At 34.0% G+C, this 24862-nt stretch overlaps 1 protein-coding gene across 1 annotated transcript in view; it reads right to left on the reverse strand.

The window, feature by feature from the left end:
* Nucleotides 1-21149, reverse strand: part of LOC145276437 (beta-1-syntrophin-like) — a 99632-nt gene extending 78483 nt beyond the window's left edge. The window contains exon 1 of the mRNA XM_080127741.1: nucleotides 20519-21149. Within this exon, the coding sequence (XP_079983867.1) occupies nucleotides 20519-21089 (571 nt within the window). The 5' untranslated portion in view covers nucleotides 21090-21149. The remainder of the gene's footprint in view (nucleotides 1-20518) is intronic.
* Nucleotides 21150-24862: the final 3713 nt, after the last annotated feature.

A 24862-nucleotide genomic window follows, 5' to 3' on the forward strand; every position in this document is an offset into this window, starting at 1 on the left:
GTGGCATTGTTTGTTTTCCATGTGATATGTGTGTGCAGAAGAGGAGACTTTGTTAGTATGGTCACATTGATAGAATGGATGAAAATTCTTTGCTTAGTATAATGCAGAATAGTTGAGGTAGCAGGGTCTGTCGACAGAGGAAGGCCAAGGCATAAGTGTCAAAACAGAAAAAAAAAAAAAAAAAAGAAAACAATCTTTGTTCAAATTCAACGTAGAAATAATATCCTTCTAGACTAAGGCAATTTTTATTTTTGTTCTTATCCAGGGTGCCCCTTTTTTGGGGAGCTAGATTTTCTCCACATTAATAACCGACCTTGTGTCTAACTATGCTCTCGTGGGGAGGCAAGTAAATAGAAACAATATTTAAAAAGAAAAAGAAAAACTTAACAATCAAAGGGAAATAACCTAAAAAGTTTATCTAAGACAGAGAAATAAATAAACTAGAAGTTTTCATTTTGATTTTAAAAAAATCCACATTTTTTTTTATCCCTTTTTACCCCATGGGGATGAAACCAGAAAATTTCCAGGGTCAAATATTACATTTCCAGATGAATATCCATGTGGTTTTGCTTTTGGGTAATTTTCAGCAAAAATATTTTATGTCCCGAAAAGTGCTATTTTTATCCATTTCAACTCCTTTTGACCCCCAATGGACGCAACCAAAATTTTTATCAAAAATCTGAGAATGGTACATTTCCTCCCTTGCCTAGTTGTAACTTGATGCAAAATTTCAGAAAAATGTAATGAGTAGTCATTGAGAATTTTTGGAACGAACAGATGAACACACAAGAGTGAATCCTAAGGTCCAAATCCGACCAAGTCAGTGGACCAACAAAGATTAGACCATTTCCTGTTGGTTTTGGGGTGGGTGTTAAGTTCTGTGCAGTTCTAGGAGGTCCACCCTCCCAGGCTTTGCCTTCTCTCTTTAAGGGGTTAGTTAATTGCTAATCGCCTGAGGCGCCCTCACCGGGGAATGCTGACAGGGATGCTGACTTCTCAATCCTACTTTCTGACCCTAGTATCAGTTCTTGCAGTGAGAGAGAACTAAATACAAAAAACTAAAAAAAAATAATGAAATTGTGACTATTTTTTGTGCTTCACATGTTTGGATGTTTTTCCCTCTTTTAAGACCATATGCGTTTTATCACGTGTTTTATGCTACCTTTCTCAGCCAAAAAAATGTTATATCTTTGTTAAAACACGAGATTAAGCAACAACATTTGCCATATAAATGTCCTTGCGCATTGGTTAGAGTACTTTGGAAAATACAATTATAAAGTGATATTTTGCTAAAAGTTGAAGATTCAATCCTCAGTGTGTGCAACCCAATATAATACAATTACAAATTACTTAGGACCTCGATCCAATCATGGCTGTCAGAATGAAAGCATGCTACCGCCATGAAGTAAATAAAGGGTTTCATTCTAAATCCCGTGTAGATTCCTAAGTTTGACAAAAACATTCAAGAGACACCTAAAGGTCAGAGATTACATCGACCAAAATGTTGTGACACTCAAGATGAGAACAGTCGTCCGAAGAATCCAAATAATACGAATAACCAATCCTCATCTCAAAAATTCAGAAATGTAATGTACCTTTGTTCAAGCAATCCAAATATGGCACCAAAAATCTCCAAAAATTAACTGTTTTCAAGTAATCTGCAGTAAACGCACATAAATATGCTGCAACACTATAAAAATTCCATGTATCCAGAAAAAAATAAAAAAGTTAGAACTTAAGTTGAATTGTAACACATTTTATGTATAAGAAAATGAAATCTAATACCAGGACTGTTTAAAATTCTTTGATATTATCAGAGATCAACAGCTGTTAAATCACCACCATCTGCCTCCACAAATATGTGATTCTCCTTTCTTAGGCAATTACATATGAACACTCTGGAAAACTTGGCAGAAAAAAGAATCTATGTAAATCTAATATATAAACGGCTATATGTCTGTCGGTCTGTCTGTCTCCATATTTTCAAACTATCTCCTCTGAAATTAAAAGTCACAGAGCGGAACTAGGGGCCTCAAATGATTTGATTTTTATGGGCTGTTCTTTTATCGATCTTTAGCTGGTTAAAATTGTTTTTAGGGGATCAAAAATAGGACAAAATTGAAAAATAATCGTTATACATTTTGTCCATTCATCTTAGTTTATTTTTTAATTGGTTTATATGTGTATCACATTGGTACAGTGGTAACGTCACCAGCTTTGAATGCTACAGTTTCAATCCTAGCTGATGGCACTGAAATACTTTCTTTTCTTTTTTTTTTAACTTTTGAAATAACGACTAATCATATTTACGAAATCTGGACGAATCAAAATCATATTTAAGCGTATTTTACACCCGGGCAAAGCCCCCTTCCCTGCTAGTTTAATATAAAAAAAATTAAGTAAAATAATCTTAAATTTCAGGGCCATTCTAACATTTTAGGGCAATTAAACATTTTTCTATGGGAAATAAATCCTCTTCCATTTTTTTTTCAGATGATTATATGTTGTTTTAAGAGAGTCATTACAAAGGGGGAGGAGAAAGAGGAGGAGGAGGCTTTCCTCTTGGACTCGTTGGTGGTGAGGGTTGGTGGTAGGGTTAGGGGCAATTATCTGAACATCCTGAAAACTTAGTAGAAAGAAAACAAAACAATTATTTTAGAGTAAGGGATTAGTTTCACATAAATTTAATGTAAAATAATCCACTATTTCCAGTGTTTAAGAGTAGTCAATTTATTTTTCTGTGAAAGACAAATTCTGAATGTTTTTTAGGGCTACAGATCTGGGGTGGGGGGTCACAATTATGTGTTGTTTTGATATGGTTTTTACAATGGGAACTTGCCACTCGGGCTTAGAGTTATGGAAGGGTTATTATTTGGAAGTGTGTACTATTTACTATTTGAACTTAAGAGTTAGTAGTAGGGTTAAAGGAGTTTTTTTAAGGGAGGAGAGAGGCTTGTCACTCAGATTTAATGTTGATGGTATAAGACACACCCAGAGAAAGGCACTTTTAAGAGGTGGGCTTGTCACTCAAGCCTAAATTTAGTGGCAAGGTAATTCTTTATGTATACAAATAACTACTTCATTTACTCACATAAATTAATATATGAAAGTATAAATTTATGCTTAAACTTTAAGTATTTACTTCAACAGTGCTCAATACGTAGGTAGAGCTAGTTAGTAAGTTATAAAATATATATGGCGATTAAGCTACACAGAATATTCCGCGTTTCATCCAATCTAGGATTCTTCAGGCTTATATATATATATATATATATATATATATATATATACACACACACATACATACATACAAACAAACTTTTCAACTCAAAAAATATCAAAGATTGGAGTACTAACTCCTCTAAAAGGCAAGAATAGTTTGGAAATGGGAGATCATTATACATTAAATTTATATGCAAAACTGATCCTCTCTCTATTCTAAATTATTTTGTTATTTTTCTTTTTTACAACCAAGTTTTTTTTTTAGCGTTTTCACACATAACCTCATAAAAAAGCAGAATCTTATTTAGTTTTTTTTTTTAAATTAGTTGCTAGAAAGTCATTTATTACTACAAGTTTGAAAGTTGAGTATATTTGAAAACCAATATTACTTGAGGGAGCCACTATTTTATAAAAGAACTACAAATCACATTAATTTTAAACAAACAACAAAAAAGACTGTTTAAAATAAACCCGTATAATTCTCCGATTTCAAAGTAAACAGCTGACAGTCACTGCTGCTGTTGCCACAAGAAAAATTGATCATTTTTGCTGAAAAGGGGTTAATATTTTGGAGGGAGAGACTAATCAAAAATTGTTAGTACCAAAAAAATAAACAGAATTATTTTAAACGCATAAAAATTAATAAAAACATTGATTTACTTATTAGTTTGGAGACAAAAATATTTAAAATAAATATGTTAAAGTCTGAATTTTAAGAAAAAAAAAATGTTTATTTTGTACTCTGACAATAAGTGAAACTGATGTATTTTTCTAATTGTTTTATTTCCCAAATTTCATGATGAAAATTCTCATACAAACGTGGTACCGAAGTTTTAAAGACATAACCGGTTGGTAAAAAGTTAAAAAAAAAAAAAAAAAAAAAAAAAATCGCATTAACATTTTTATAAGTTTATTTGCTCAAAACTTAAAATATAGCATCTAGGATTATTATTTATTAAGGCATGGGAAAAGATATTAAATTTCCAAATGAAATGGTAGTATTTTTATTACTTAAAGTGCTTTCGTTTTTAAAATATGACTATTTTAGTAGAACTACCTTGAAATCTGTAATTATCCAAAGCGTTTTATGGTTGATAGGTATTGCTACTTCTACCCACTCATGACTGACAGAACGAAACCATGCTAATGCCATGGATTAAATAAATGGTTCTATTCGAAATTATGTACAGATTCAGAGTTCTACAAAATACACCTGAAGAAGTTTGGAGGTTACATCGGACGAAACGTTATGATAATAACAGTCAAGATGGGAACAGTATTCCAAATAATTAAAGTAATACTAATTATCAATCTTAACCTCAAAAACTTAGAAACAGAATAGAGAAACAGTAGTTTTAAAGTTATTGGTTACTTGTGCGCATGCGAGAGATAGAGAAAGATTGATAGATCTATAGTTTGCCTTGTTATACCAAATTGCAATCTGCACATCCGCTTGCTTGAAATGTAGCAGGAAGAAGCAGAATTATCTCTATGATTTTATCAACTTCCATTTCCGGAGTCACCTCTGACCCTATAGGTGTCAGTAAAACATTTTTTCAATTCAAATTTACAGATTTGGTCATGTAACACAAATAACTGGTTAGGAATTGACAGATTTATACTAACTAGTATTGCAGAATTAATTTATTATTATAAAACTAAATAACATTTTACTTTTGTAAGTGTTCCTATTTACTTGCCTCCCCACGAAGGCGGAGTTAGACAAGGTTGGTTTTTAATGTAGGGAGAATCCATCTCCCAAAAAGGGGCACTATGGATAGGAACAAAATTAAAAATCGTCTCATCCATGAAGGGTTTCTCGTCCACTGACCGAAGGAAGAAAAAGTGAAGTGTAGTCTTAGAACAGATAGTCAAAAGGCCAAGGAGAATAATTTCTTGTGAAACTAAACTTTGTAGCTAATATACCTACGAATGTTTACCCGAAATGTTTATGGATTTCTTTTTACCATTCATTATTACCTATCTCAATTTATTTAATATTGTTTGAATTTTAAAATGACTTACTTTTATTAATTATTCATACTACTCTATTTTATTTTATTTTTATTTTTTTATATATTGATATATTTTTGCTTTGAATTGTATTTCTCTATTTCTATTGCAACCAGATCGTCTGCTTATTCTTTTTGTTGCATCAGCCATTATGAGGATTTTATTTGGAGTAAAAGTTCAGTCAATTAAAGAGTCATTTCCAGCGATTAATGTAGAGTGAAGTTTAGATAATGGATTTTGTGTTAAATCCTCCCAATTTTAGAGAGATAAATGCGGCTCAAATTGCAGCTCTAAAAAGCAAGTTTCCTCCAGAATGGAAGTTAGAGTTAGTCATTTTTGCAGGAGTTGGGAATCAAAATCAGGTTGTTTTTTTGTTTTTTTTTTTACTAAATCTAAAGTTTTAGGCTAAGATCAAAGTGTAATATCTGTTCTTGCCCTCAGTTAGTGAAGCAGAAATCCTTATAGACTGAGGTAATTTTTATTTTTCTCCTAATCCAATGTGTCTCTTTTTGAGAGAGTTAAACTTCCCCACATTAATGAAGCATGCATGGTCCCCTGTCAGTGCACAAGGCAAAAAAATGACTAAGTTCAGCATTTGCCCCTCCCCCATTTAGCCCCAAAAGTTCCCAGGGTACATCAAATTCTGGTAAAAATGAACAAACGGTGCAGTTTTAGGCCTTAAAATAAGTAAATTTCAGTTCTGCACCATGCAAAAAAAGAAATGATTAAGTCCATCATTTCCCCCATGTAGCCCCGCAAAGTCCCCAAGGCCTTAACAATTTGAGTTCAGCACCATGCAAAACTGCTAATAAATAGACATACACAGAAAATTTTGGAAAAATATGGTAAAATAGTCCCAAAAATGGAGTGTTTATATTATCCCTAAAAGAGCCCCTGGGGCATACCCAAAAGTTATCGTGAAGTATAGACAAACAAAATTATATAGAAATCAGTTAGTTACAACTTTTCAGAAAGTTTTATAAAAATCCAAGGCATCAATTTTTTTAATAAGCACAAAAGTGCCAATTTTAGCCAAACTTGAAAGGCACCCCTAAGGGGACACCCGGAGTTTTCCTGGAAAATCTGTTCTGTTACTTTTTTACTCATATCATGTTTAATGTTTGTGCAAAATTTTTAAAATTCCAAGGCATAGTTATTGAGAAAAGTGCAGACGGACAAATAGACAAGAGTAAAATTATAAAAAACAACTTTCTATCTAACTTTGTAGGAAGGCAAGTACATAAAGACTTAAATCAAGTTTTTGGGGGGCTTTTTCAGTTGTCCGAGAAATAAAAAGGCAAAAAAAAAAAACATGTCATTTTTGGCCATTTTGGGCATTTTTGACCTCTTTTGAGTCCCTGGGGACGCAACGGGAATTTTGGCAAAAAAGCTTTTTTTACTGTGCGCATCTATTTAATGAAATACAATTTGTGACAAAATTTCAGGAAAAACTAATGGACGCTTATCTGGCAATGAACGCACGCACGGACACCACTGAAAACAGATCCCTCTCCAATAAATTGGGAGGGGAGGGGCCAAAAATGTTAATTTGTTATTTCCATCTGTTTTTGTAATCAGATCATTTTTTAAAATTGAATCATTGAGCATGATTATAAAATTGGTGAACTTCCATAACATTGTTAAAAGATAAATCGATGGTCATTTTGAAAAAGTTGTAGAGGACGGGGGTGGGGGCGCCTTTTGATGTGTAGTTGGCGATCCGATCCTCTATTGTTACACGTGTCCTCTATGCCATGAAATGAAAACACGAAATATGCCGGTATAATAAACACCACCAAATAAATTTATTTACAGCAGGTACAAAATAAATAATAGTAAGAGTTCAGTGAGAGATTATAAGTAACGTTATTCGCGTTTATAGTCTTTGATGAGAGGTCGACGGTGAGGTCTTGGGCAGACTAGAGTTCGTCAGACCGGAGAGTGTTTATCGTCACATCTGCACTCTTTGATGTCCATTGAAGAAAGAGAATGAATAACAAAAACCGGAAGTGAAAGTGGCTGTATCGCATCCTTGTGGCAAAGAATATTGCCAGAGTTAAAAGGGCGATAATCATGTTTGCCTTAAGGTCATCCATTTGGGTTCGTGTGTCCACTTGGTGGAGAACTCTGTTCCCACAAAGACACCGAGATCGCGATGAAAACATTTTTTCTTACTTGTTTGGTTTGTTTTAAGGTAGATCAAGCTCCATTGGTCATTAAATGTTCAATAATATTGCCAATGATTAATTAAGACATTAGTCACAATTTGAATAATAGCTGGAGAAGGGAATCACAGATTAATACGCTTCCCAATAATTTTAGTGCATAACCGAAAATAATAGATTCAATAGGATTTTAATTATGTACAGTTGATGTCCACAAACATATCCATTAGACCAATCACATTTTTTAAATTCACATTAAAAACAGTATAAAAACATTAGCCTTTAAAAGACAATGAGAAAATAAATATTACTAAAGAAAATATTTTATTGGATTATTTAGATTCATCAGACTACTGTTCTCATCTTGAGTGTCATTTACACAATGCTTCAGTCGATGTAATCTCCGACCTACTTCAGGTGTATCTTGTCAAACTCCAAAATGTTTCTGTCGAACTTGGGAATTTGTAAATGGCACTCAAGATGAGAACAGTAGTCCGATGAATCCAAATAATACAAATAAGCAACTCTTATGTCCAAAATTTAGAAACGAAAATATTTAAAAAAGAAAAGAATTCATTCTGAGGATCTCTCAATTCAAAGAGAACAGAAAGTGGACCTTGGGTTTACTTTTGGCCCCATTGTAACTCACTTCCCTTACTTTATCCTTTGATCCTTACATTCCATATTCAAAGTTTCTGACAAAGTGGAAAGAATTTCTAGGCTGAAATCTATCCAACTAACACTTATTGTTGGATAGTTTTTGACTTTGAAGTAATATTTATTCTTTTTTTTTAGCTCCTTACATCAAATGGCTTCATGTTTTATGTGGAGCCATTTTCCATTAAAATAAGATCTGAATGTTTAGCTCGGAGTGTGAAAATGCTATTTTAAAATCAAACCAGACAGATGAACGAAAATGCTATTTCAAAATTAAGGGGTACAGACCGACTAAATGACCGAGAAAGCAAATGCTATTAATTCACATCTAAATCCATTTCTGTTGCGTAAAAATAAAAAAATGCGTTGATCTCATTGTGAGAATGCACAATGGAAGGTGAATTGCTCAAACAGATGTTGCAAGCGAAGATTTCTCTCCATGCATTATTATCATCATTCACTGTTTCTTTTGCAAGTGACGACTTCTTGGCTCACATGCAACTACTTTATTTTGCATGAATGCAAAATGGCTCCTTTTTTATGTCCATCTTAAATTAAACTTATCTACATAAAACGATATAAACTCAGATTCTTACAGCAAATGATGCAGATTTTTTTTTTTTTTGCTTTTGTTATTAAAATGACTATTTATAGAAATAAAAAAAATTAAAAAAAAGAGAGAATTAAATCCAATAAGAAATGCTCACTTGATAATAAGAACTCAAACCGATTTTAGTAGACATGTCGACAAGACATGGAATGTAAGTCTAAAAATAGAAAGGGAGCAGCAAAGAAGCAGAGGTGGAATGGGGGGCTGAAACATGCATTTTGGGGTGTTATAGAAAAGTAACAGCTTACTAATGTATGTAATTCTGTCAGAATGGATTGCTGCTGAGACACCTTGTGAGATTCCAACATACCAGATGACTACAGGTAAAGCTAACTCATCGACACTATTCAGAAGGGCAACAAGTAAACATTATTTTTAGCATGTCAAACAGAGAACGAATATCAGTTGCACTGATAATGTCATGACCGTCAATTACTTCAAATACAAAAACGAAAAAAAAATTATTCTTTTTGGTAAATACTCTCAAATCAGCAATCATTCAATTTTCAGCACTTCTTACTCATTCAGGAATAAATGTGTTGTTTAATTAACACACTACCTGTAGTATACCTACATGGGATATGCTAACAACAACTCGGTTGAAGGAGACACTTGATCTTGGATCAGTTAACACCAGCAACAACTTGCTTGAACCAGACACTTGATCTTGGATCAGTTAACACCAGCAACAACTTGCTTGAACCAGACACTTGATCTTGGATCAGTTAACACCAGCAACAACTTGCTTGAAGCAGACACTTGATCTTGGATCAGTTAACACCAGCAACAACTTGCTTGAACCAGACACTTGATCTTGGATCAGTTAACACCAGCAACAACTTGCTTGAACCAGACACTTGATCTTGGATCAGTTAACACCAGCAACAACTTGCTTGAACCAGACACTTGATCTTGGATCAGTTAACACCAGCAACAACTTGCTTGAACCAGACACTTGATCTTGGATCAGTTAACACCAGCAACAACTTGCTTGAACCAGACACTTGATCTTGGATCAGTTAACACCAGCAACAACTTGCTTGAACCAGACACTTGATCTTGGATCAGTTAACACCAGCAACAACTTGCTTGAATCATACAATTTTGGTGTCAGCTTACACTGACAGTTACTAATGCTAAATCTATACCCAACAAAACATTGTTTTGTTGGACTAAAAATACAGACAGAAATAGAAGAAAAAAACAGAAGAAAAAAAAGGGTTTAAAAGTTGTTTGTCAGATTCTCATAGAAAATTTGTTGTATGAAAAAAGATTAGCAAAATATAAATATATTAATACAATAGTGTGTGTTATTTTGTGTGTCACACTTACATCTTTCTTTTTCTGAGTAATTGTTGTTTAATTTTTATGACCTTCCATTTCTTGTAATAAATAATTTTACCAAGAATTCTTCACAAGTTTTGGTTTCAGTTTCGATTCAAGCTGATGCACCCAAATCATATGGATATATTTTGTTAGTTTTTGAAATCGCAACTTGATAATATATAAGAATCGATAGAAATCTGACCCTATCATATACACGGAATCTGTATAAATTAAAATATATTTAAGCGTATTTTACAACCAGTTACCCCTGCTAGCTTAGATAAATATTTTTGTAGTTTTAAAAAAAGAGCTACAATAATATCAAGGCATCTTCAGTTATACTGAATATCCATAGAATGCCAACATCAATATATTACATATGAAAGAGTCCGTTGTGGAATTTCCTGGGCTGGTTTTCCCCACATTAAAAACAACCTCGTGTCTAATTTGCTTTCGTGGGAATTTTAAAAGCAACGCCATTTCTGCAAGTCATCTTTTGTTTTTGATTGATTGCATTAAATTTGAATGCTTCAGACTTCCTGTCGTGTCATGGAGTAGCAGTAAGACGTCAGATTTTCTTTCACTTTCTTTTCAGGCCTTTGTGTCATGGGTTCAAGCCTGCCTGCCTACTACCAGTTTTCTTTTTTTTTTTTTTTTGCTCAACACACACCTCCAAACACCCAGGGAAACACCAGGCACCCAAGCTAGTATGTATAGATAAATCATTGGGTTTCAAATAAACTGAAACATTTCAATAATAAAAATTAAATATTTGTTCTCTATATTCATCTGCCTTGTCATTTTGATAATAGAGGAGATGGGGGAGACAAGAATTTTTATAACTGAAAGCAGTTGATGGCCCCCTCCACATTCCACATTAAATCATTCAGTCATATCTTACCCTTTATGACGGTAGAGGTATAATAAACACAAACAGAAAAATAGAGGTGGGGCTGAAATGTAAATATACAAACAAAAATATTTATTTTACCTACTTCCCAACAAAAAGGCATGTTTCTCTAAACATTAGAAAATGTTTACAATGATAAAACGCATAAATAAAAAATTTTTTTCTTTGTTGAAGTGGCCCTGCCTCATGTTTTTTTTTTAATTTTTTTGTTGTTGTTTAAGAGAATAACTAAACCATAATACTTAACTTTTGTGTTCTTACTTTAATCTAATATACAAAAGTCACTGAAGAGTTTTGAACTTAAAAGATCCTTTATTTTCGATGATATTTTTTTGTAATTTTAACACAATCTGACTAAGACATTGAGGAATTAAAAAAAAAAAAAAAAAATGCAAAATTTGAACAAATTTTATGAAAAATAATCTTTTAAATGTCAGTTTTCAGCTTCGCATATTTGTGCAAATATCTAGATTCCTACAACTGATTAAGGCTATTTTTGCAATGCTGTATCAGGAAATGGTATCCATTTCTCACCATCAGGTCAGGTTTTTATGCTAAATTTATTTGACAAAAAAATTAGATCTTGTGACAAAATTGATTACATTTGTGGCATTATCAGCTGATTTTTGTCAACACGTCATCTTAAACAGGGTTTTAAGAGAAAAAAAAATGTCTTCCAACAACATATCTTGATGACCTGATAGAAGCATCGATTACTGTAAACTGAATGGTGGGCATTGATAAAGTACACATAAATTGCATGTTGCTTCACCATTGTTCAAACTTTAGGGCATGAAATTCCGTTTCTTTGAACTCTTGGAATGATCAGCAGCAGGGAGATCTCTCTTCAGATTCCAACAGTAGTCACCCATCATGACTGCATTCCAGCGACCCTGATACCTGATCTCCATATCTTTCAGGTCCTGATAGAATCTCTCCTCCGGCTCATCACTCATTGAACCCAGGTTCTCAGGAAACAGGTCCATATATGAAAATAGCTGGTGTATCTTGACTCATATTGCAGACCAGGTTTCTGAAAGCAATCAGTATGTTGTTTGCAAGTTCTGCATAGTTTCTGGCCTTATTGTTGCCAAGAAAGTTCTTCATTACCAGAACAAATGCCTTTCGCGCTTCCAGTTACACATCATTCATCGAGTTTTCAAACTCTGGATCTCTTGATGAGCTGCCAGATCTGAGGACCGTCAAAGATACTAGCTTTCAATTTCTCCATGGTCAATCCTGGAAAAGTCTGGCACAAGTAAGTGAAGCAGTCACCATCCTTATTCAGAACCTCGGTGAACTGCTTCATTAAGCCGAGCTTGATATGCAGCGGAGGAAAGAGTATTCTGCCTGTCCACCAGAGGGTCGCTGACGATGTTCCTTTCTTTGCAAGGCACCAATTCCTCCCGCACAGATCAGTTCTTCGTCATGTATTGCTGAGCACCAATTTTTGGAATATTTTGGAGTTTTAAATTGACCCCTTTTCAACATAATCACGCAGAACTACTGCACCTGAATACTTCTTGTCATTAAAAAATCATTTCTAATCAAAGCAATTTTTCGACACAGCATTTTAACTTCCATCAACTCCTAAAATGCTCCGCATATGCGTACATGTGAACAAAAACGTAAAAAAAAAAAAACGACAGGTGGCCATAATTGAAAAACTTGACGTCACTAAGCAAAACCAATGTGATTTTTGGATTCAGCAAATCAGATTCATCCTAAATCAGCTGAAAAATGCAGACAACAAATTTATTTTTATTGCGGACCATTATCCTCATCTTTTCTTAGTTGTTGTTTCATGACGTTTTGGCCAACTATCACTCTAGCCTTCATCAGGTGGTAACCGTGACGGGATAGGAACTCTGAATATCCTAACTGCATTCTCAGCAATTACTGCCATCCATAGTTGCTGTCGTCTCACCATGTTTTTGGCCAAGTAGGCCTCTGGCAGGCTTTGGGGTAGGATTGAAACTGCTAGCTTCAGACAATTCTCACCTGGAACTGTAGAGATTCAAGGTCTCTATCCACTGCGCCATGGGCCCCGAAGGGAGATCAAGGTTGGATTTTTTTGGTCTTATAAATCCACGTTTATTCATTATCTGATCTTCCATGGTCGGGTCTGTACAACAATAACTAAGAAAAGATGAGGATAATAGTCCGCAATAAAAATAAATAATACTCATCTCAATAATGAATTCCAACTAAATAATATATAAACAAATTTGTTGATCAGTGTTATTTTTATAACTAGCATGGGTACCTGGCGTTGCCCAGGTGTTTGGATGTGGGTGTGGAGCAAAAAAAAAAAAAAAAAAAAAAAAAAAAAAGGGGGTGTAGTAGGAAGGCAGGCTCGAACCCATACCGCGAAGCAGGAAAAGAACGGGAAAAAAATCTGACGTCTTTGCTGTTACAACCACTGCCGAACTGGAAGGGACGTAGGTTTTAATTAAGGCTAGACAATCGAAAGGAAAAGATGACTTTAGGAAATATCGGCGAAAAAAGCGACCCTGCATGTAGAAAAGTGCCCAGTTGAAGGTGAAGATATTAATGTTTTTAGCCAATTTTTCGATATTTGTCATCTGAAAGGTCGAACTTCAAAACTGATCTTATAAAAATCAGTCACCTCTGTCAAAAGTTTTAAGCAGACATGCAAACAGACATTTATATATTAGTAACTCAATTTTTCGACCCAAACTGATTAAAAAGCTTGCCCTATCTCTGAATACACTTTATGTAAAATTTCAAATGTTTAGACCAGAAATTGTTTGAGTAATTTGGTAGAGACCGCAGAGGCCAATTATTTTTAAACTTTGACCCCTATTATGACCCCTTAACATTTGTTTTGGGCTCAACTCAAGTTATTAAGTTAGATCCATGTCCAAGGAACCTATATCTAAAATTTCAAGTGTTTAGACCCAAAATTGTTGGAGGAGTTTGGTAGAGTTCTCAAAGGTCAAATCATTAAACTTTGACCTCTTAACAACCAAATTTCTGGTTGAAAATTAATCAAAGATTTTCCCAAATCTCAGTACCCTATATATCAAATTTCGAGTCTGCAGACTGAAAATTGACAGAGTTATTTCGTGGGGAAATGTAGACACACAGACACACACAGACATGTTCACTTTTATAGATATATAGATAGATTATTTTTGTTACATTATGAAGAGCTTGATTTATCCCACATCACATTAAAAACCGACCTGGTATCTGTTGTGGGAGAGGCAACTAAGTAGGGATATGCCCTACTTTTTCATTTATTTTTTATGTATTTGTTTTTTTAATTTCCAGAATTTCCAGATCCAACAAACCTCTGAAGATAACCATCACAGATGATTAGTTCGTGGTTGACTAGTTACTAATTTATGTTATCTTAGTCTTTGATATGACAGGAGCACATCCGAAAATTCATGTCCTTTTGCTTTTTTTGTGTGTGTTTTGGTTTGGTTTGGTTTTTTGTTTTTAGCATAACTGAACCATAATACTTGACTTTTGCTTTTAAACAAAATTTTTTTTTTCTCTAATTGGCAATTTGAATGCTTGAAAATCAATGTAATATTTCAAAGGGACACAATATCAATTATTTGAATTTATTATTAATGTATTAAAAAAAAAAAAAAAAAAAAAAATGATCAACCCTGTTATGTTGTGACTTTTCTAAATTGATTTTAGGGCCTTTAAACTCAAAGTTTAAAGAAGTAAAAAGTCAAGTATTCCAGTTCAGTTGTGCCGTGCTCCTCAGAAGAGGGTTTCACTTGGGTGAGATGATATTTAATGAACGGTTTTCGCTTCTTGAAGGGTGTCATACGAGATCATTTAACGTGCATCTCATCAGGTGTCACAGGAAAATAAGTTGAAGCTGCAGTTTTGCAACAAATCTTTCCTTCTGCGTTTGAAATAGGATAAGCAGACTTCTATTCTTATCCAATAAAAAAAAAAAAAAAACTTCTATAATATAAATCTCACCTGTCTGTTTAAATGTATATATGTATGTTTGTATGTCTGCTTAAAACTTTTGACAGAGCCGACAGATTTTCACGAGATCGGTATCATTTTGAAGTTCGCCCTTCGGACAACAAATATAACAAAATTGACTTAATAATATTAATTCCTTCACCTTCAACTGGGCACTTTTCTACAAGGAGGGGGTCACTTTTTGTGCCGATATTTTCAAAAATCATCGTCTCTTTTCGATTGACTAGCCTTAATTTAAACCTTCGCCATTTTCAGTTTGGCGATGGATGCAGCGACAAAGGCGTCACTTTTTCTTTTTTTTCCACATTCTTTTCCTCCTTTGTGGTACGGGTTTGAGCCTGCTTGCCTGCTTACTACCACTTTTTTTTTGTTTTTTCTTTGCTCAACACACACCTCCAAACACTCGGGCAATGTCGAGTACCCAGGTTAGCAATAAATAAAAATACCATTTTAGCTTTCATTTTCCATAAGAAATTCAACACTCAAATGAAAATATTTTTTTCTTTTTCTGAAAGCATTTATGGGGTTTGTATGAATTAAGTTTTGTGCCCTTATTTTTATGCCTCACTACAATGGCAAAGTTAGACACAAGGTCAGTTTTTAAGTGAGGGTTACCACTACCCTTAAAGAGTGCACTCTGGATGGGACAAAAATTAAAAATTGTCCCAGTCAAGAGGTTCCCTCCTTCGACAGAGGTCAGAACAGATACCACACTATGAACCCAAGCAGCCAGGAATTTGTGCACCAAATATTATGAACAAGAGTACACTATGTGAATAAATACATTGTGTTTCACCAGTGTTCACACTAATATTCATATAAAAAGAAATGTCAATTGATGAAGTTAAAAATAAACAAAACGTTTCAAATTGGATAGTTTAGAAAAGAAAACATCAGTACAGGAAAAAAAAAGGAAAAACAAAAATGACAGATGGCTAAGAGAACAATACTTGAAAATATAGATATGCTTATTTTTTTTCAAGTTTTTTTTTTTTTTTTTTAAATTTCTTCTAGTTTATCCTAATTTCATTTGTTTAAAATTAATATTCAATTATTATAATAATAATAATAATAATAATAATAATAATAATAATAATAATAATATTATGCAAACTGTGGACAAACAATAAACCACATAAGCAAATGCAGCAAACTAGCCCAAAAAGAATATAAGAATAGACACGATCAAATGGGGGAAAGCTGTTCACCTGGAACTATGCAAACAATTGCATCTTGAACATCTAGACAAATGGTACAAGCACAAACTGGCAGCAGTACTTGAAAACAAAAATCATACAATCTTATGACGTATGGACGTACAAACAGATAAACTCATCAAAGCAAGAGGGCCAGATCTCATAATTAACAAGGTCTTGCTAAATCATAGGTTTAGCTTTTCCAGCAGCTCATAGGGTGAACATTAATGAGATTGATAAGTGGAGCAAATACACAGAGCTAGCCAAAAAGCCAAAAGGGATATGGAAGTCAAAATAATAGTAAGAGCACTAGGAACAATTCCGGAAAACTTTGAAAAAAGAATCGGAAAAATTGGAATCAAAAGAATAGCTGAGAATATAGGACAAATTACAATCACGGAAAAAAACTGAAATATTAAGGAAACCCCTTGAATGCGAAGACTAATACAAGTGAGCCACAGGTGCATATATAAACTGCTACAGAGGTAAAACAAAAAAAAAAAAAGCTATATGGGATCAAGATAACTGAAACAGTATAATTGTAAGCCCCCGCCCTTCCCCTTCACTAACCTAAAAAGTGACGGTATCAATTGATCCCACACCAAATAATCGAGGAGGATGGAAAGACCTAGAAGAGAAAGCACTAATCCTTTAAAATTACCACTAACGTTTAAAATACCCAGAAACAAGTAGTTGCTAAGATATAAAGAAACGCATCCACTTTATGGACACCTTTTTTTTTACGGAGAGGGGGGGGGGGCTGCCGGTTTATGTCTTTCGTTCTTTTTTTTTTTTTTTTTGGAGGTGGGTGTATAGTTTTTAACAGGCGCTTCTGCAGTTTAATTAACCGTTTTTCCGTAAGTAACGCGGCAACGCGCCGACATTAACCGAGCAGAAGAACCATTTAATATTTCACAAAATTTCTGATTAAAAAATGAAATCAACGAATAGGTAGGCAAGGGCAGACAACCCTAATGCACGTGGAAACAGTTGAAACAATCACTAATTCGCTCCCCTTATGTTCAAGAAAAACATGGCCTCGTCTGTCGTCACATCGGTCAAAAACGGCAAATTTGTTTTTCGTAAATAAATTAAAAAAAAAAAAAAAAAAAAAAACTACTTTATTAATATTTATGATTTTTGAAATATAACATTCATTCCGTGACAATAGGTAGTAGGCAAAAGTATTTTTCTCCATTTTTGTTTATCGCTGTAAGTGCCAATCTAAATAAGCAAAATTATCAATCATTTTATTTTTAAATCACGAAATAAATATACCTAATTCAATGTGTATTTATCAAAGTTACGAATAGGCGACTTCATCTCATAATTTTATGAATACAGAGATGTTTAATTAATTAAAGCAGAAACTAATCTCCGTATCCTCATTTTTTTTTTTAAATACGATAAAAAAAATAAAAAATAAAAATAATTTCTTGATGACAATATTGTTGTATATGAGAGTGTTCTTTATCTCATGCTTAAATAAGGATTTCTTTTAAAAGGAAAAACTTCCGTCAAAATCTAAAACAATTTTTTTTTTTTTTTTAGATTAACAAGGTAAATAAGAAAAAAAAAAAAACAGTACTTTGCGGGGACGTGGACCCTGCGTAAATGTTTTTTGGGTTTTTTTAATGGCTGTTCCCTGATATGCGTTTTCTTTCAATCTCTTCATACTTTATTTAATCGAACGTGTATTTATTTCATTTTTTTTTCTTTGAGTAAATTTGATTCATACTTTTATTTTCTGCTTGTTTTTTTTTTTTTTTTCATTTCATTTTTATTATTCTCCCCACTAAATATCTTTATTTTTGTTACATTTATTTTTTCATACATATTCAAATAACGCTTTTTGCCTCAAATAGTACCTTCAAAAAAGTTTTCATGGTTAAAGAAATCAATGAAAACCTTTTGTGCGTGCGCTTTCAGGGAGCAACCATTGAAAAAAAAAAAAAAAAAAAAAAAAAAAAAAAAAAAAACGTTTACGCAGGGTCCACATTCCTCGCGAAGTACCGGAAAAAAAAAAAATATATATATATATATATATACATATATATTAGTCATTTTTTCAAAATTATTTGTCGGAACAAAAAAATCAATTTCATTTTTTTCTAAGTCGCTCGATTAGTCTGTTTTTGTTTTTGTTTTTCGGCATATCAACACTTTTCAGATTATTTAATGCGGAATCCAGTGATTTTGAATAAAAAATTTTAATAGAGTATATTTTTTTTTTAAAGTCAGTTTCTATTTAACCAATAGTTAGGGCCCTAACAGGTACTACCACTCCGGGTCAGAGTGGACCTGGGAGCAGTGGCAATTAAAGGGTGGCTCCACCCACACTCCCAAAAGCCCGCAAGCTGGGGCCTCAACATCGGATATAGTTTAGGATCATATCACGGCCAACGAGCTACACACATCAATTCAAATATAAAATGGAATAATAATAATTAATATAATAATAATAATAATAATAATAATAATAATAATAATAGAATTGTGTGTCAAAAATTTATGTAAACAATTGTGTAGTCGAAAACATTATCATCCAATTGGAAATCATTAAATTCCGAATTTATTAAAAACTTCATTTTATTTTCTTCAGATTTTCTAAAGAACGTCGATTTCAACTTTAAAGTAATGTAGTTTAAGTAAAACAACACAAATTGAACAAAAATAACATTTAATTTTTTTATGCCCGACCAACAATTACGAAAAAAAAAAATTATTTCATTTTTTGGTACTAGTGCAGTTTAGCATCCCAATCAAAGAATCCTTTTAGAAGAGTTTCGTAAGATTAAAGCCCCCAACTCTTCATGTTAAGAATGTTTTTCTAAATTTGATCGGAAATGTTAAACTGCACAAGTACAATTTTTCTATTTTTTTTTTTTTAGTGTTTTTGTACATTCAATATTGCCATGAAATAATTTACGAAAATAATAATCAAGAAAGATTTGCGTTACTTTACACCTGCAAATACGAAAACAAAAGTTTAAAATTTCATTTCATTTTTCTTTTATTAAATCGAAACGTTTTTAATCGAATTAATCCTTTTGCCTTTTTTTTCTTGAAGATTGGATAGTTTTAATTCAGAAAAAGAAATATAATCCACATCGAATTTATTACATATAAATAAATAAAAAACTGAAGCGTAATAACTGCATGCAATGTTATAGAACTATTCCAGTCACTAATTGTGTGGGTTGTTTTTTTTTTTTTTTAGGGTTAAGAAATTTTCGGGCACCCGAAATAAATAAATAAACCACCCGACTGAAGATGAGAGTGATTCTTTCAAATTACCAGATTTAAAAGCGGGTGCTTTTTTTTCATATTTGTTTAAAATCAAAATAAATTCGTTTCAATTCCTTTTCTGCGCAAAAATAAATTGAAAAAAAAAATTAAATTATTTTGTTTTAAAATATATTATCGGTTTCACTGCACAAGATTTTTATTTTGAGTAAGAATTGAAATAAAAGCAAAATATTTACAGCGATGATTCAAATGAATTATCAGCAAGCAACAAGAATTACAATCGTTCGGGCCGCTCGGTGCCCGCGCGTCGACGGATCACACGCAGAATTCGATGAACGAAAGAAATGTATTTTGATTAACTTTTTTCTTTTTTTTTTTTTTTTAATTATTGAATTTGAATTTCTCATAAAAAATAATAAAGCATGAGAAAGAAACACTTTCGTTTATTTGTTTGTTCTCCTGATTGCCAAAAAAGCCATCTTAAAAAAAAAAAAAAAAAAAAAAAAAAAAAAAAAAAAAAAAAAAAAAACATACGCTTTTAATGTTGTTGTTGTTGTTGTTCAATAAACAATAAAAACATATGTTTATAAAATCACTTGTCTTTAAACCGGTATTTTTTTCCGGTACTTATGCACTAATGTTACTGTACTGAAATAATAACGTTATTATTCAGAAAACCATTTTTAACATGGGGAGGGGAAGGTGTTTTGTAATTATTCTGTATTTTCACCTCCAATTAAAATAAAATTGTACATGGTAAAACTTGAAAATACTATTCTAAAAATATAGTACCGTAACAATAAGTGCATAACCACTTTTTTCTTCTATTTCGGATTATTAAGGGTTAGGCTAGTCGAAAATCCTATAAAATCAATAACAACCCCCCCGCCCCCCCCCAGATTGTAGACGGGAGTGATTCTATAGAATCACCTTCTCCACTATATTTTTTGTTGGAGGGGGAAGGGTGGGGAAGCATGCACGTCTACAGAATTTCAACCGAACTGTTTTTTAATCGGAACTTATCTGGTAAATATTATTTACTAAATAATCAGTTTGAAGGGTTAAACAGTTCCGATTCAGTTCGGCAAAAGTCTGTTTGGTTCGGTTCAAATTCTGTAGAAGCATCGTTTTTATACTTGTATCAAGAATTGTGTTCGATTCGTTTTGAATTTCAAAAAGCTTTTCTTACCTTCTAAGGTGACTTCTTTGCCCGCTTTTTTCAGGGCTTTGACGGCTTCGTCGTGGGTCGCATCGCGAAGATCCTCGCCATTTACGGATAAAATCGCATCGCCAACATATAACTTTTCCGTCTTATCGGCGGCCATGCTCTTGAAGATTTTACTTATCAAAATCGGCATCTTATTCTCCTTGCCACCTTTGATGCTAATGCCGAGGCCGTTAGCCTCTTCCTTGACCACCTTGACCACACGCTTCTGTCCGGTGATTCCGTCCGGTAAATGCGGAGGAAGACCGGACGATCCGCCGCCCGGTGAGGAGGAGGAGACCGCCCCGGCGACGACATTACGCAGCATTGGTTGGTGGTGCTGTTGCGAAGGTAATTCATCGTTGAGTAGGCCGATACCCGACGATTTTTCATCTACTACACCATTGCTCACCGCACTGGCAGAGACGTCCGGATTTTCGTCCAAGGTGAGCACCAGGGATTCCTCGGTCAATGAAACGTACACCCAGCACCATTGCTGTCGGAAATATACTTCGTAGAGGCCCGAACGGGAGATATTTGCCACCGCAGCCGCCATGTTAACCTTGAAATCGACAAACAAAACCACGTGACACTTGCCAAAAGAGAAAAACTACAGCAGTCAGAGGGGGGGGGGGGGTAGAAGTGAGGGAGGGCGGGAGTTTACACTTTTTTAAGGGAGTTTATTATTGTTGTTATTAGTATTATTTCATTTTCTCTCAATTTAATGTAAATATATAAATTTCTTTCTCATTTCTATAACTGTAAAACTACATTTAAAATAAAATTCATTAATTATTTCGTCTTGCTGTACAAATCCCCATTTAGAATACCCTCTATAAATCTGTTTTTTTTTTTAATGTAAATTCTTACACCTCAAGCAGTATGCCTTATTTAGGGTGAATAAGAAAAAAAAAAAAAGATTTAGATCCTCTGCGAAATCACGCCTCCACACACACACACACACACACACAAAAAAAAAAAAAAATGAGATTCTAATTCTTTTTTCTTTCCGTCAAGTTTTTCAAGGTGATTAAACGTAATTGCCTAAAAAGGTAAAATCTTTATTTTTTGGAGAGTGGTAGTTGAAGGTGTTAATCTACAATAATACTATTATTTGTTTAAGAATATTGGTTAAAAAGTAGACTTTACTTTTAGTTCAGTTTCAGTACTATTTTTACTCGTTCACAATACTAGATCCTATTTTTATGTTTGTCCTATCCAGAGTACCTCTTTGAATATTTTCCACATTAAAAACCGACCTTGTGTCTAACTTTGTCCTCTTAAAGAAGCAAATAAATAGGTAGTATACACAACAACAACAACAACAACAACAACAACAACACCCCTGAACAAAATACTGAGAAAGTGCCAAGCCGAATACACGTTCTCTAACACGGAGGAAAAAATTAACTACCTGATGTACATGGACGATCTGAAACTCTTTGCGAAGGACCAAAAATGAACTAGAGACATTAATAAATCTCACCAGGATCTTCATCCAGGATATCCAAATGGAGTTTGGTACAGAAAAGTGTGCGCTATTAGTTGTAAGAAAGGGAAAACTAGAGACGACAGAAGGCATGGAACTACCCAACCAAACGGAGATGAGGGCTCTAGGCGAACAAGACACCTATAAATACCTAGGAGTACTGGAAACAGACACCATCAAAACAACAGAAATGAAAGAGAGAATTGGAAAGGAATACCTCAGGAGAACAAGAAAACTTCTCGAAACGAAATTATATATCAGAAACCTAATAAAAGGCATAAATACATGGGCAGTATCACTAGTAAGATACTCTGGACCGTTCATAGGGTGGACTAAAGAAGAACTGAGACAACTTGATCAGAAGACCAGGAAACTCATGACCATGCACACCGCATTACATCTGAAGGATGATGTTGACCGACTCTATGTAAAAAGGAAAGACGGCGGGAGAGGACTGGTTAATATAGAAGACTGTGTGAATGACAGCAAAAAAGAACTGAAAAAATATTTAATGGAAAACACTGAAAGAATAATCATAGCAGCGAGAGACACGGAAAAAATCAATAAAACAGAAAACAGAGACAAAGGATAAGACGAGAAAAGAAAAATGGGAAGAGAAACAACTACACGGAAGATTCATAAGGATCACAAAAGATGAAACAACAAAAACACTTGAACATGGATGCAAAAAGGATACATAAGGCGAGAAACTGAATCTCTAATAATGGTAGCACAAGACAACTCGATAAAAGCTAACCACATCAAAGCAAAGATCGACAAAACACAAGAAAAAGGCAAATGCAGACTCTGACAAGATGATTAACCATATAATAAGTGAATGCAGCAAACTGGCCCAAAAGGAATACAAGAACAGACACGAACAAGTAGGAAGGGTAGTACACTGGGAATTATGCAAACAACTGCATCTCGAACGCACAGACAAGTGGTAACAACCTTAAGCCGGAAACAGTACTTGAAAATGAGAATCACAAAATCCTATGGGACATGGACATACAAACTGATAAACCCATCCAAGCAAGAAGACTGGATGTCGTAATAATTAACAAGAAAGAAAAATCCTGCCAAAGCATAGACTTTGCTGTTCTAGCTGACTACAGGGTGAATATCAAAGAAAAGGAGAAACACTACATGGAACCAAGAACACTGAAACCACATATCTATAAGTTCTCTAACCCAACCCTACCTCCATGGCCACATCACTGCCATCCCCCCCCCCCAAAAAAAGAGTGAGACCAAATAACCAAGTAGAGACAAAGAGAAAGGAAAGACCAATGAACTGACCAGACCTCAGCCGAATAAGTGCAAAGAGAACTGGGACCTTGAGGAGGCTTATTGCCGCTCAAATCCCAGCAAAGACCAATAGCTGCTGCCAACGAGAAATCAATGGCAAGCAGCTGTTGCAATAATGCAAATTTATTTGCAAATGTTATCGAAAGAGGTGAAGAGTACTAGAAACCTGGGGAGACTTGTTGTCACTCAGCTTCTAGGGAACACCACACACTGTTTTCAAGGAAAGATCTCTTAAGACCTGTGTGAAAGCTCCTTGTGGGCCATTAATAATAACTAGCGGGACCTGTGGAAATTCCACAGGGGACTCATTTATATGTAATTCATTGGTGTTGGCATTATGTACATGTTCAGTGTAAATGGAGACGCTCTGATTTTATTGTAGTTTTTTTGTTAAAACTGCAAAAGTATTTATCTAAGCTAGCATGAATGCACGGCAAAGCCCGGTCGTAAAGTACACTTAAATATGATATTTTAATTCTTGCAGATTTCGTATATATTATTATAGAGTTAATGTTCTATCGATTTTTATATGTTATATAGTTGTGATTTCAAAAATAAAATAATATATCTATATGATTTGGGTGCATTAGTTTGAATCGAAACCGAAACCAAAACTTATGAAAAAATATATGTATATATATATATATATATATATATATATATATATATAACTTGAGTTCCTTCAGCCATAATCGAAACCAAAACCAAAACTTATGAAGAATTCTCGATAAAATTATTTATAACAAGAAATAGAAGAACATAATAATTAAACGACCCAGGTGTAAGCGTGACACACAAAAGAACACACACGCTATCGTATTAATATATAGATGATGATGATAATGATGATGATGATGATGATGATGATGATGACGACTGCAGAAATATTAAGGAAAACCCTTGAATATGAAGACTAACAGCACACATAAATTACACACAAACTGGACACAGAAACGGCTACAGATGCAAAACACAAAGTAACATTGCATGAAAACTGAAACTGGACAAATGAAGAAACCGCACTCACCTTTTTTCCTGTGAGTGTCACCATAAACAGGCACCACACCAAATAATGAGGGTCGTCAAGGAGGAGGGGAAGACTGAGGAGAGAAAGCACTAGTAGCCAGACCTCCACTGGAGATGTGCAAAGAAGACTGGGACCTTGAGGAGGCTTTTTGCCATCCAAATTCCAGTGAAGACCAATGCTCGCCACCAACAAGAAATCAATAGTAAGCGGCTGTTGCGATAACGCAAATTCATTTGTAAAGGTTGTTGAAATAGTTGGAGAGTACTGGAAATCTGGGGAGACTTGTTGTCCAGGGAACACCACTAGTTGTTCTCAAAGAACAATCTTGATGATGGCTTGTGTGAATACTCCTAGTGAGTAAATAATAATAATAATTACCCCCTCCTAATCTTAAAAAATATTGTAATGTGGGCAACAACTGGAATCACATCAAATAGTCGTGAAGAGTCAAGAAGGATAGAAAGACCGAGGAGAGAAAGCACTAACCAGACCTCCTCTGGAT

The sequence above is a fragment of the Euprymna scolopes genome, chromosome 1 (assembly GCF_053919585.1).
Source record: "Euprymna scolopes isolate OS-2025 chromosome 1, ASM5391958v1, whole genome shotgun sequence".
NCBI classification, from domain to species: domain Eukaryota; kingdom Metazoa; phylum Mollusca; class Cephalopoda; order Sepiida; family Sepiolidae; genus Euprymna; species Euprymna scolopes.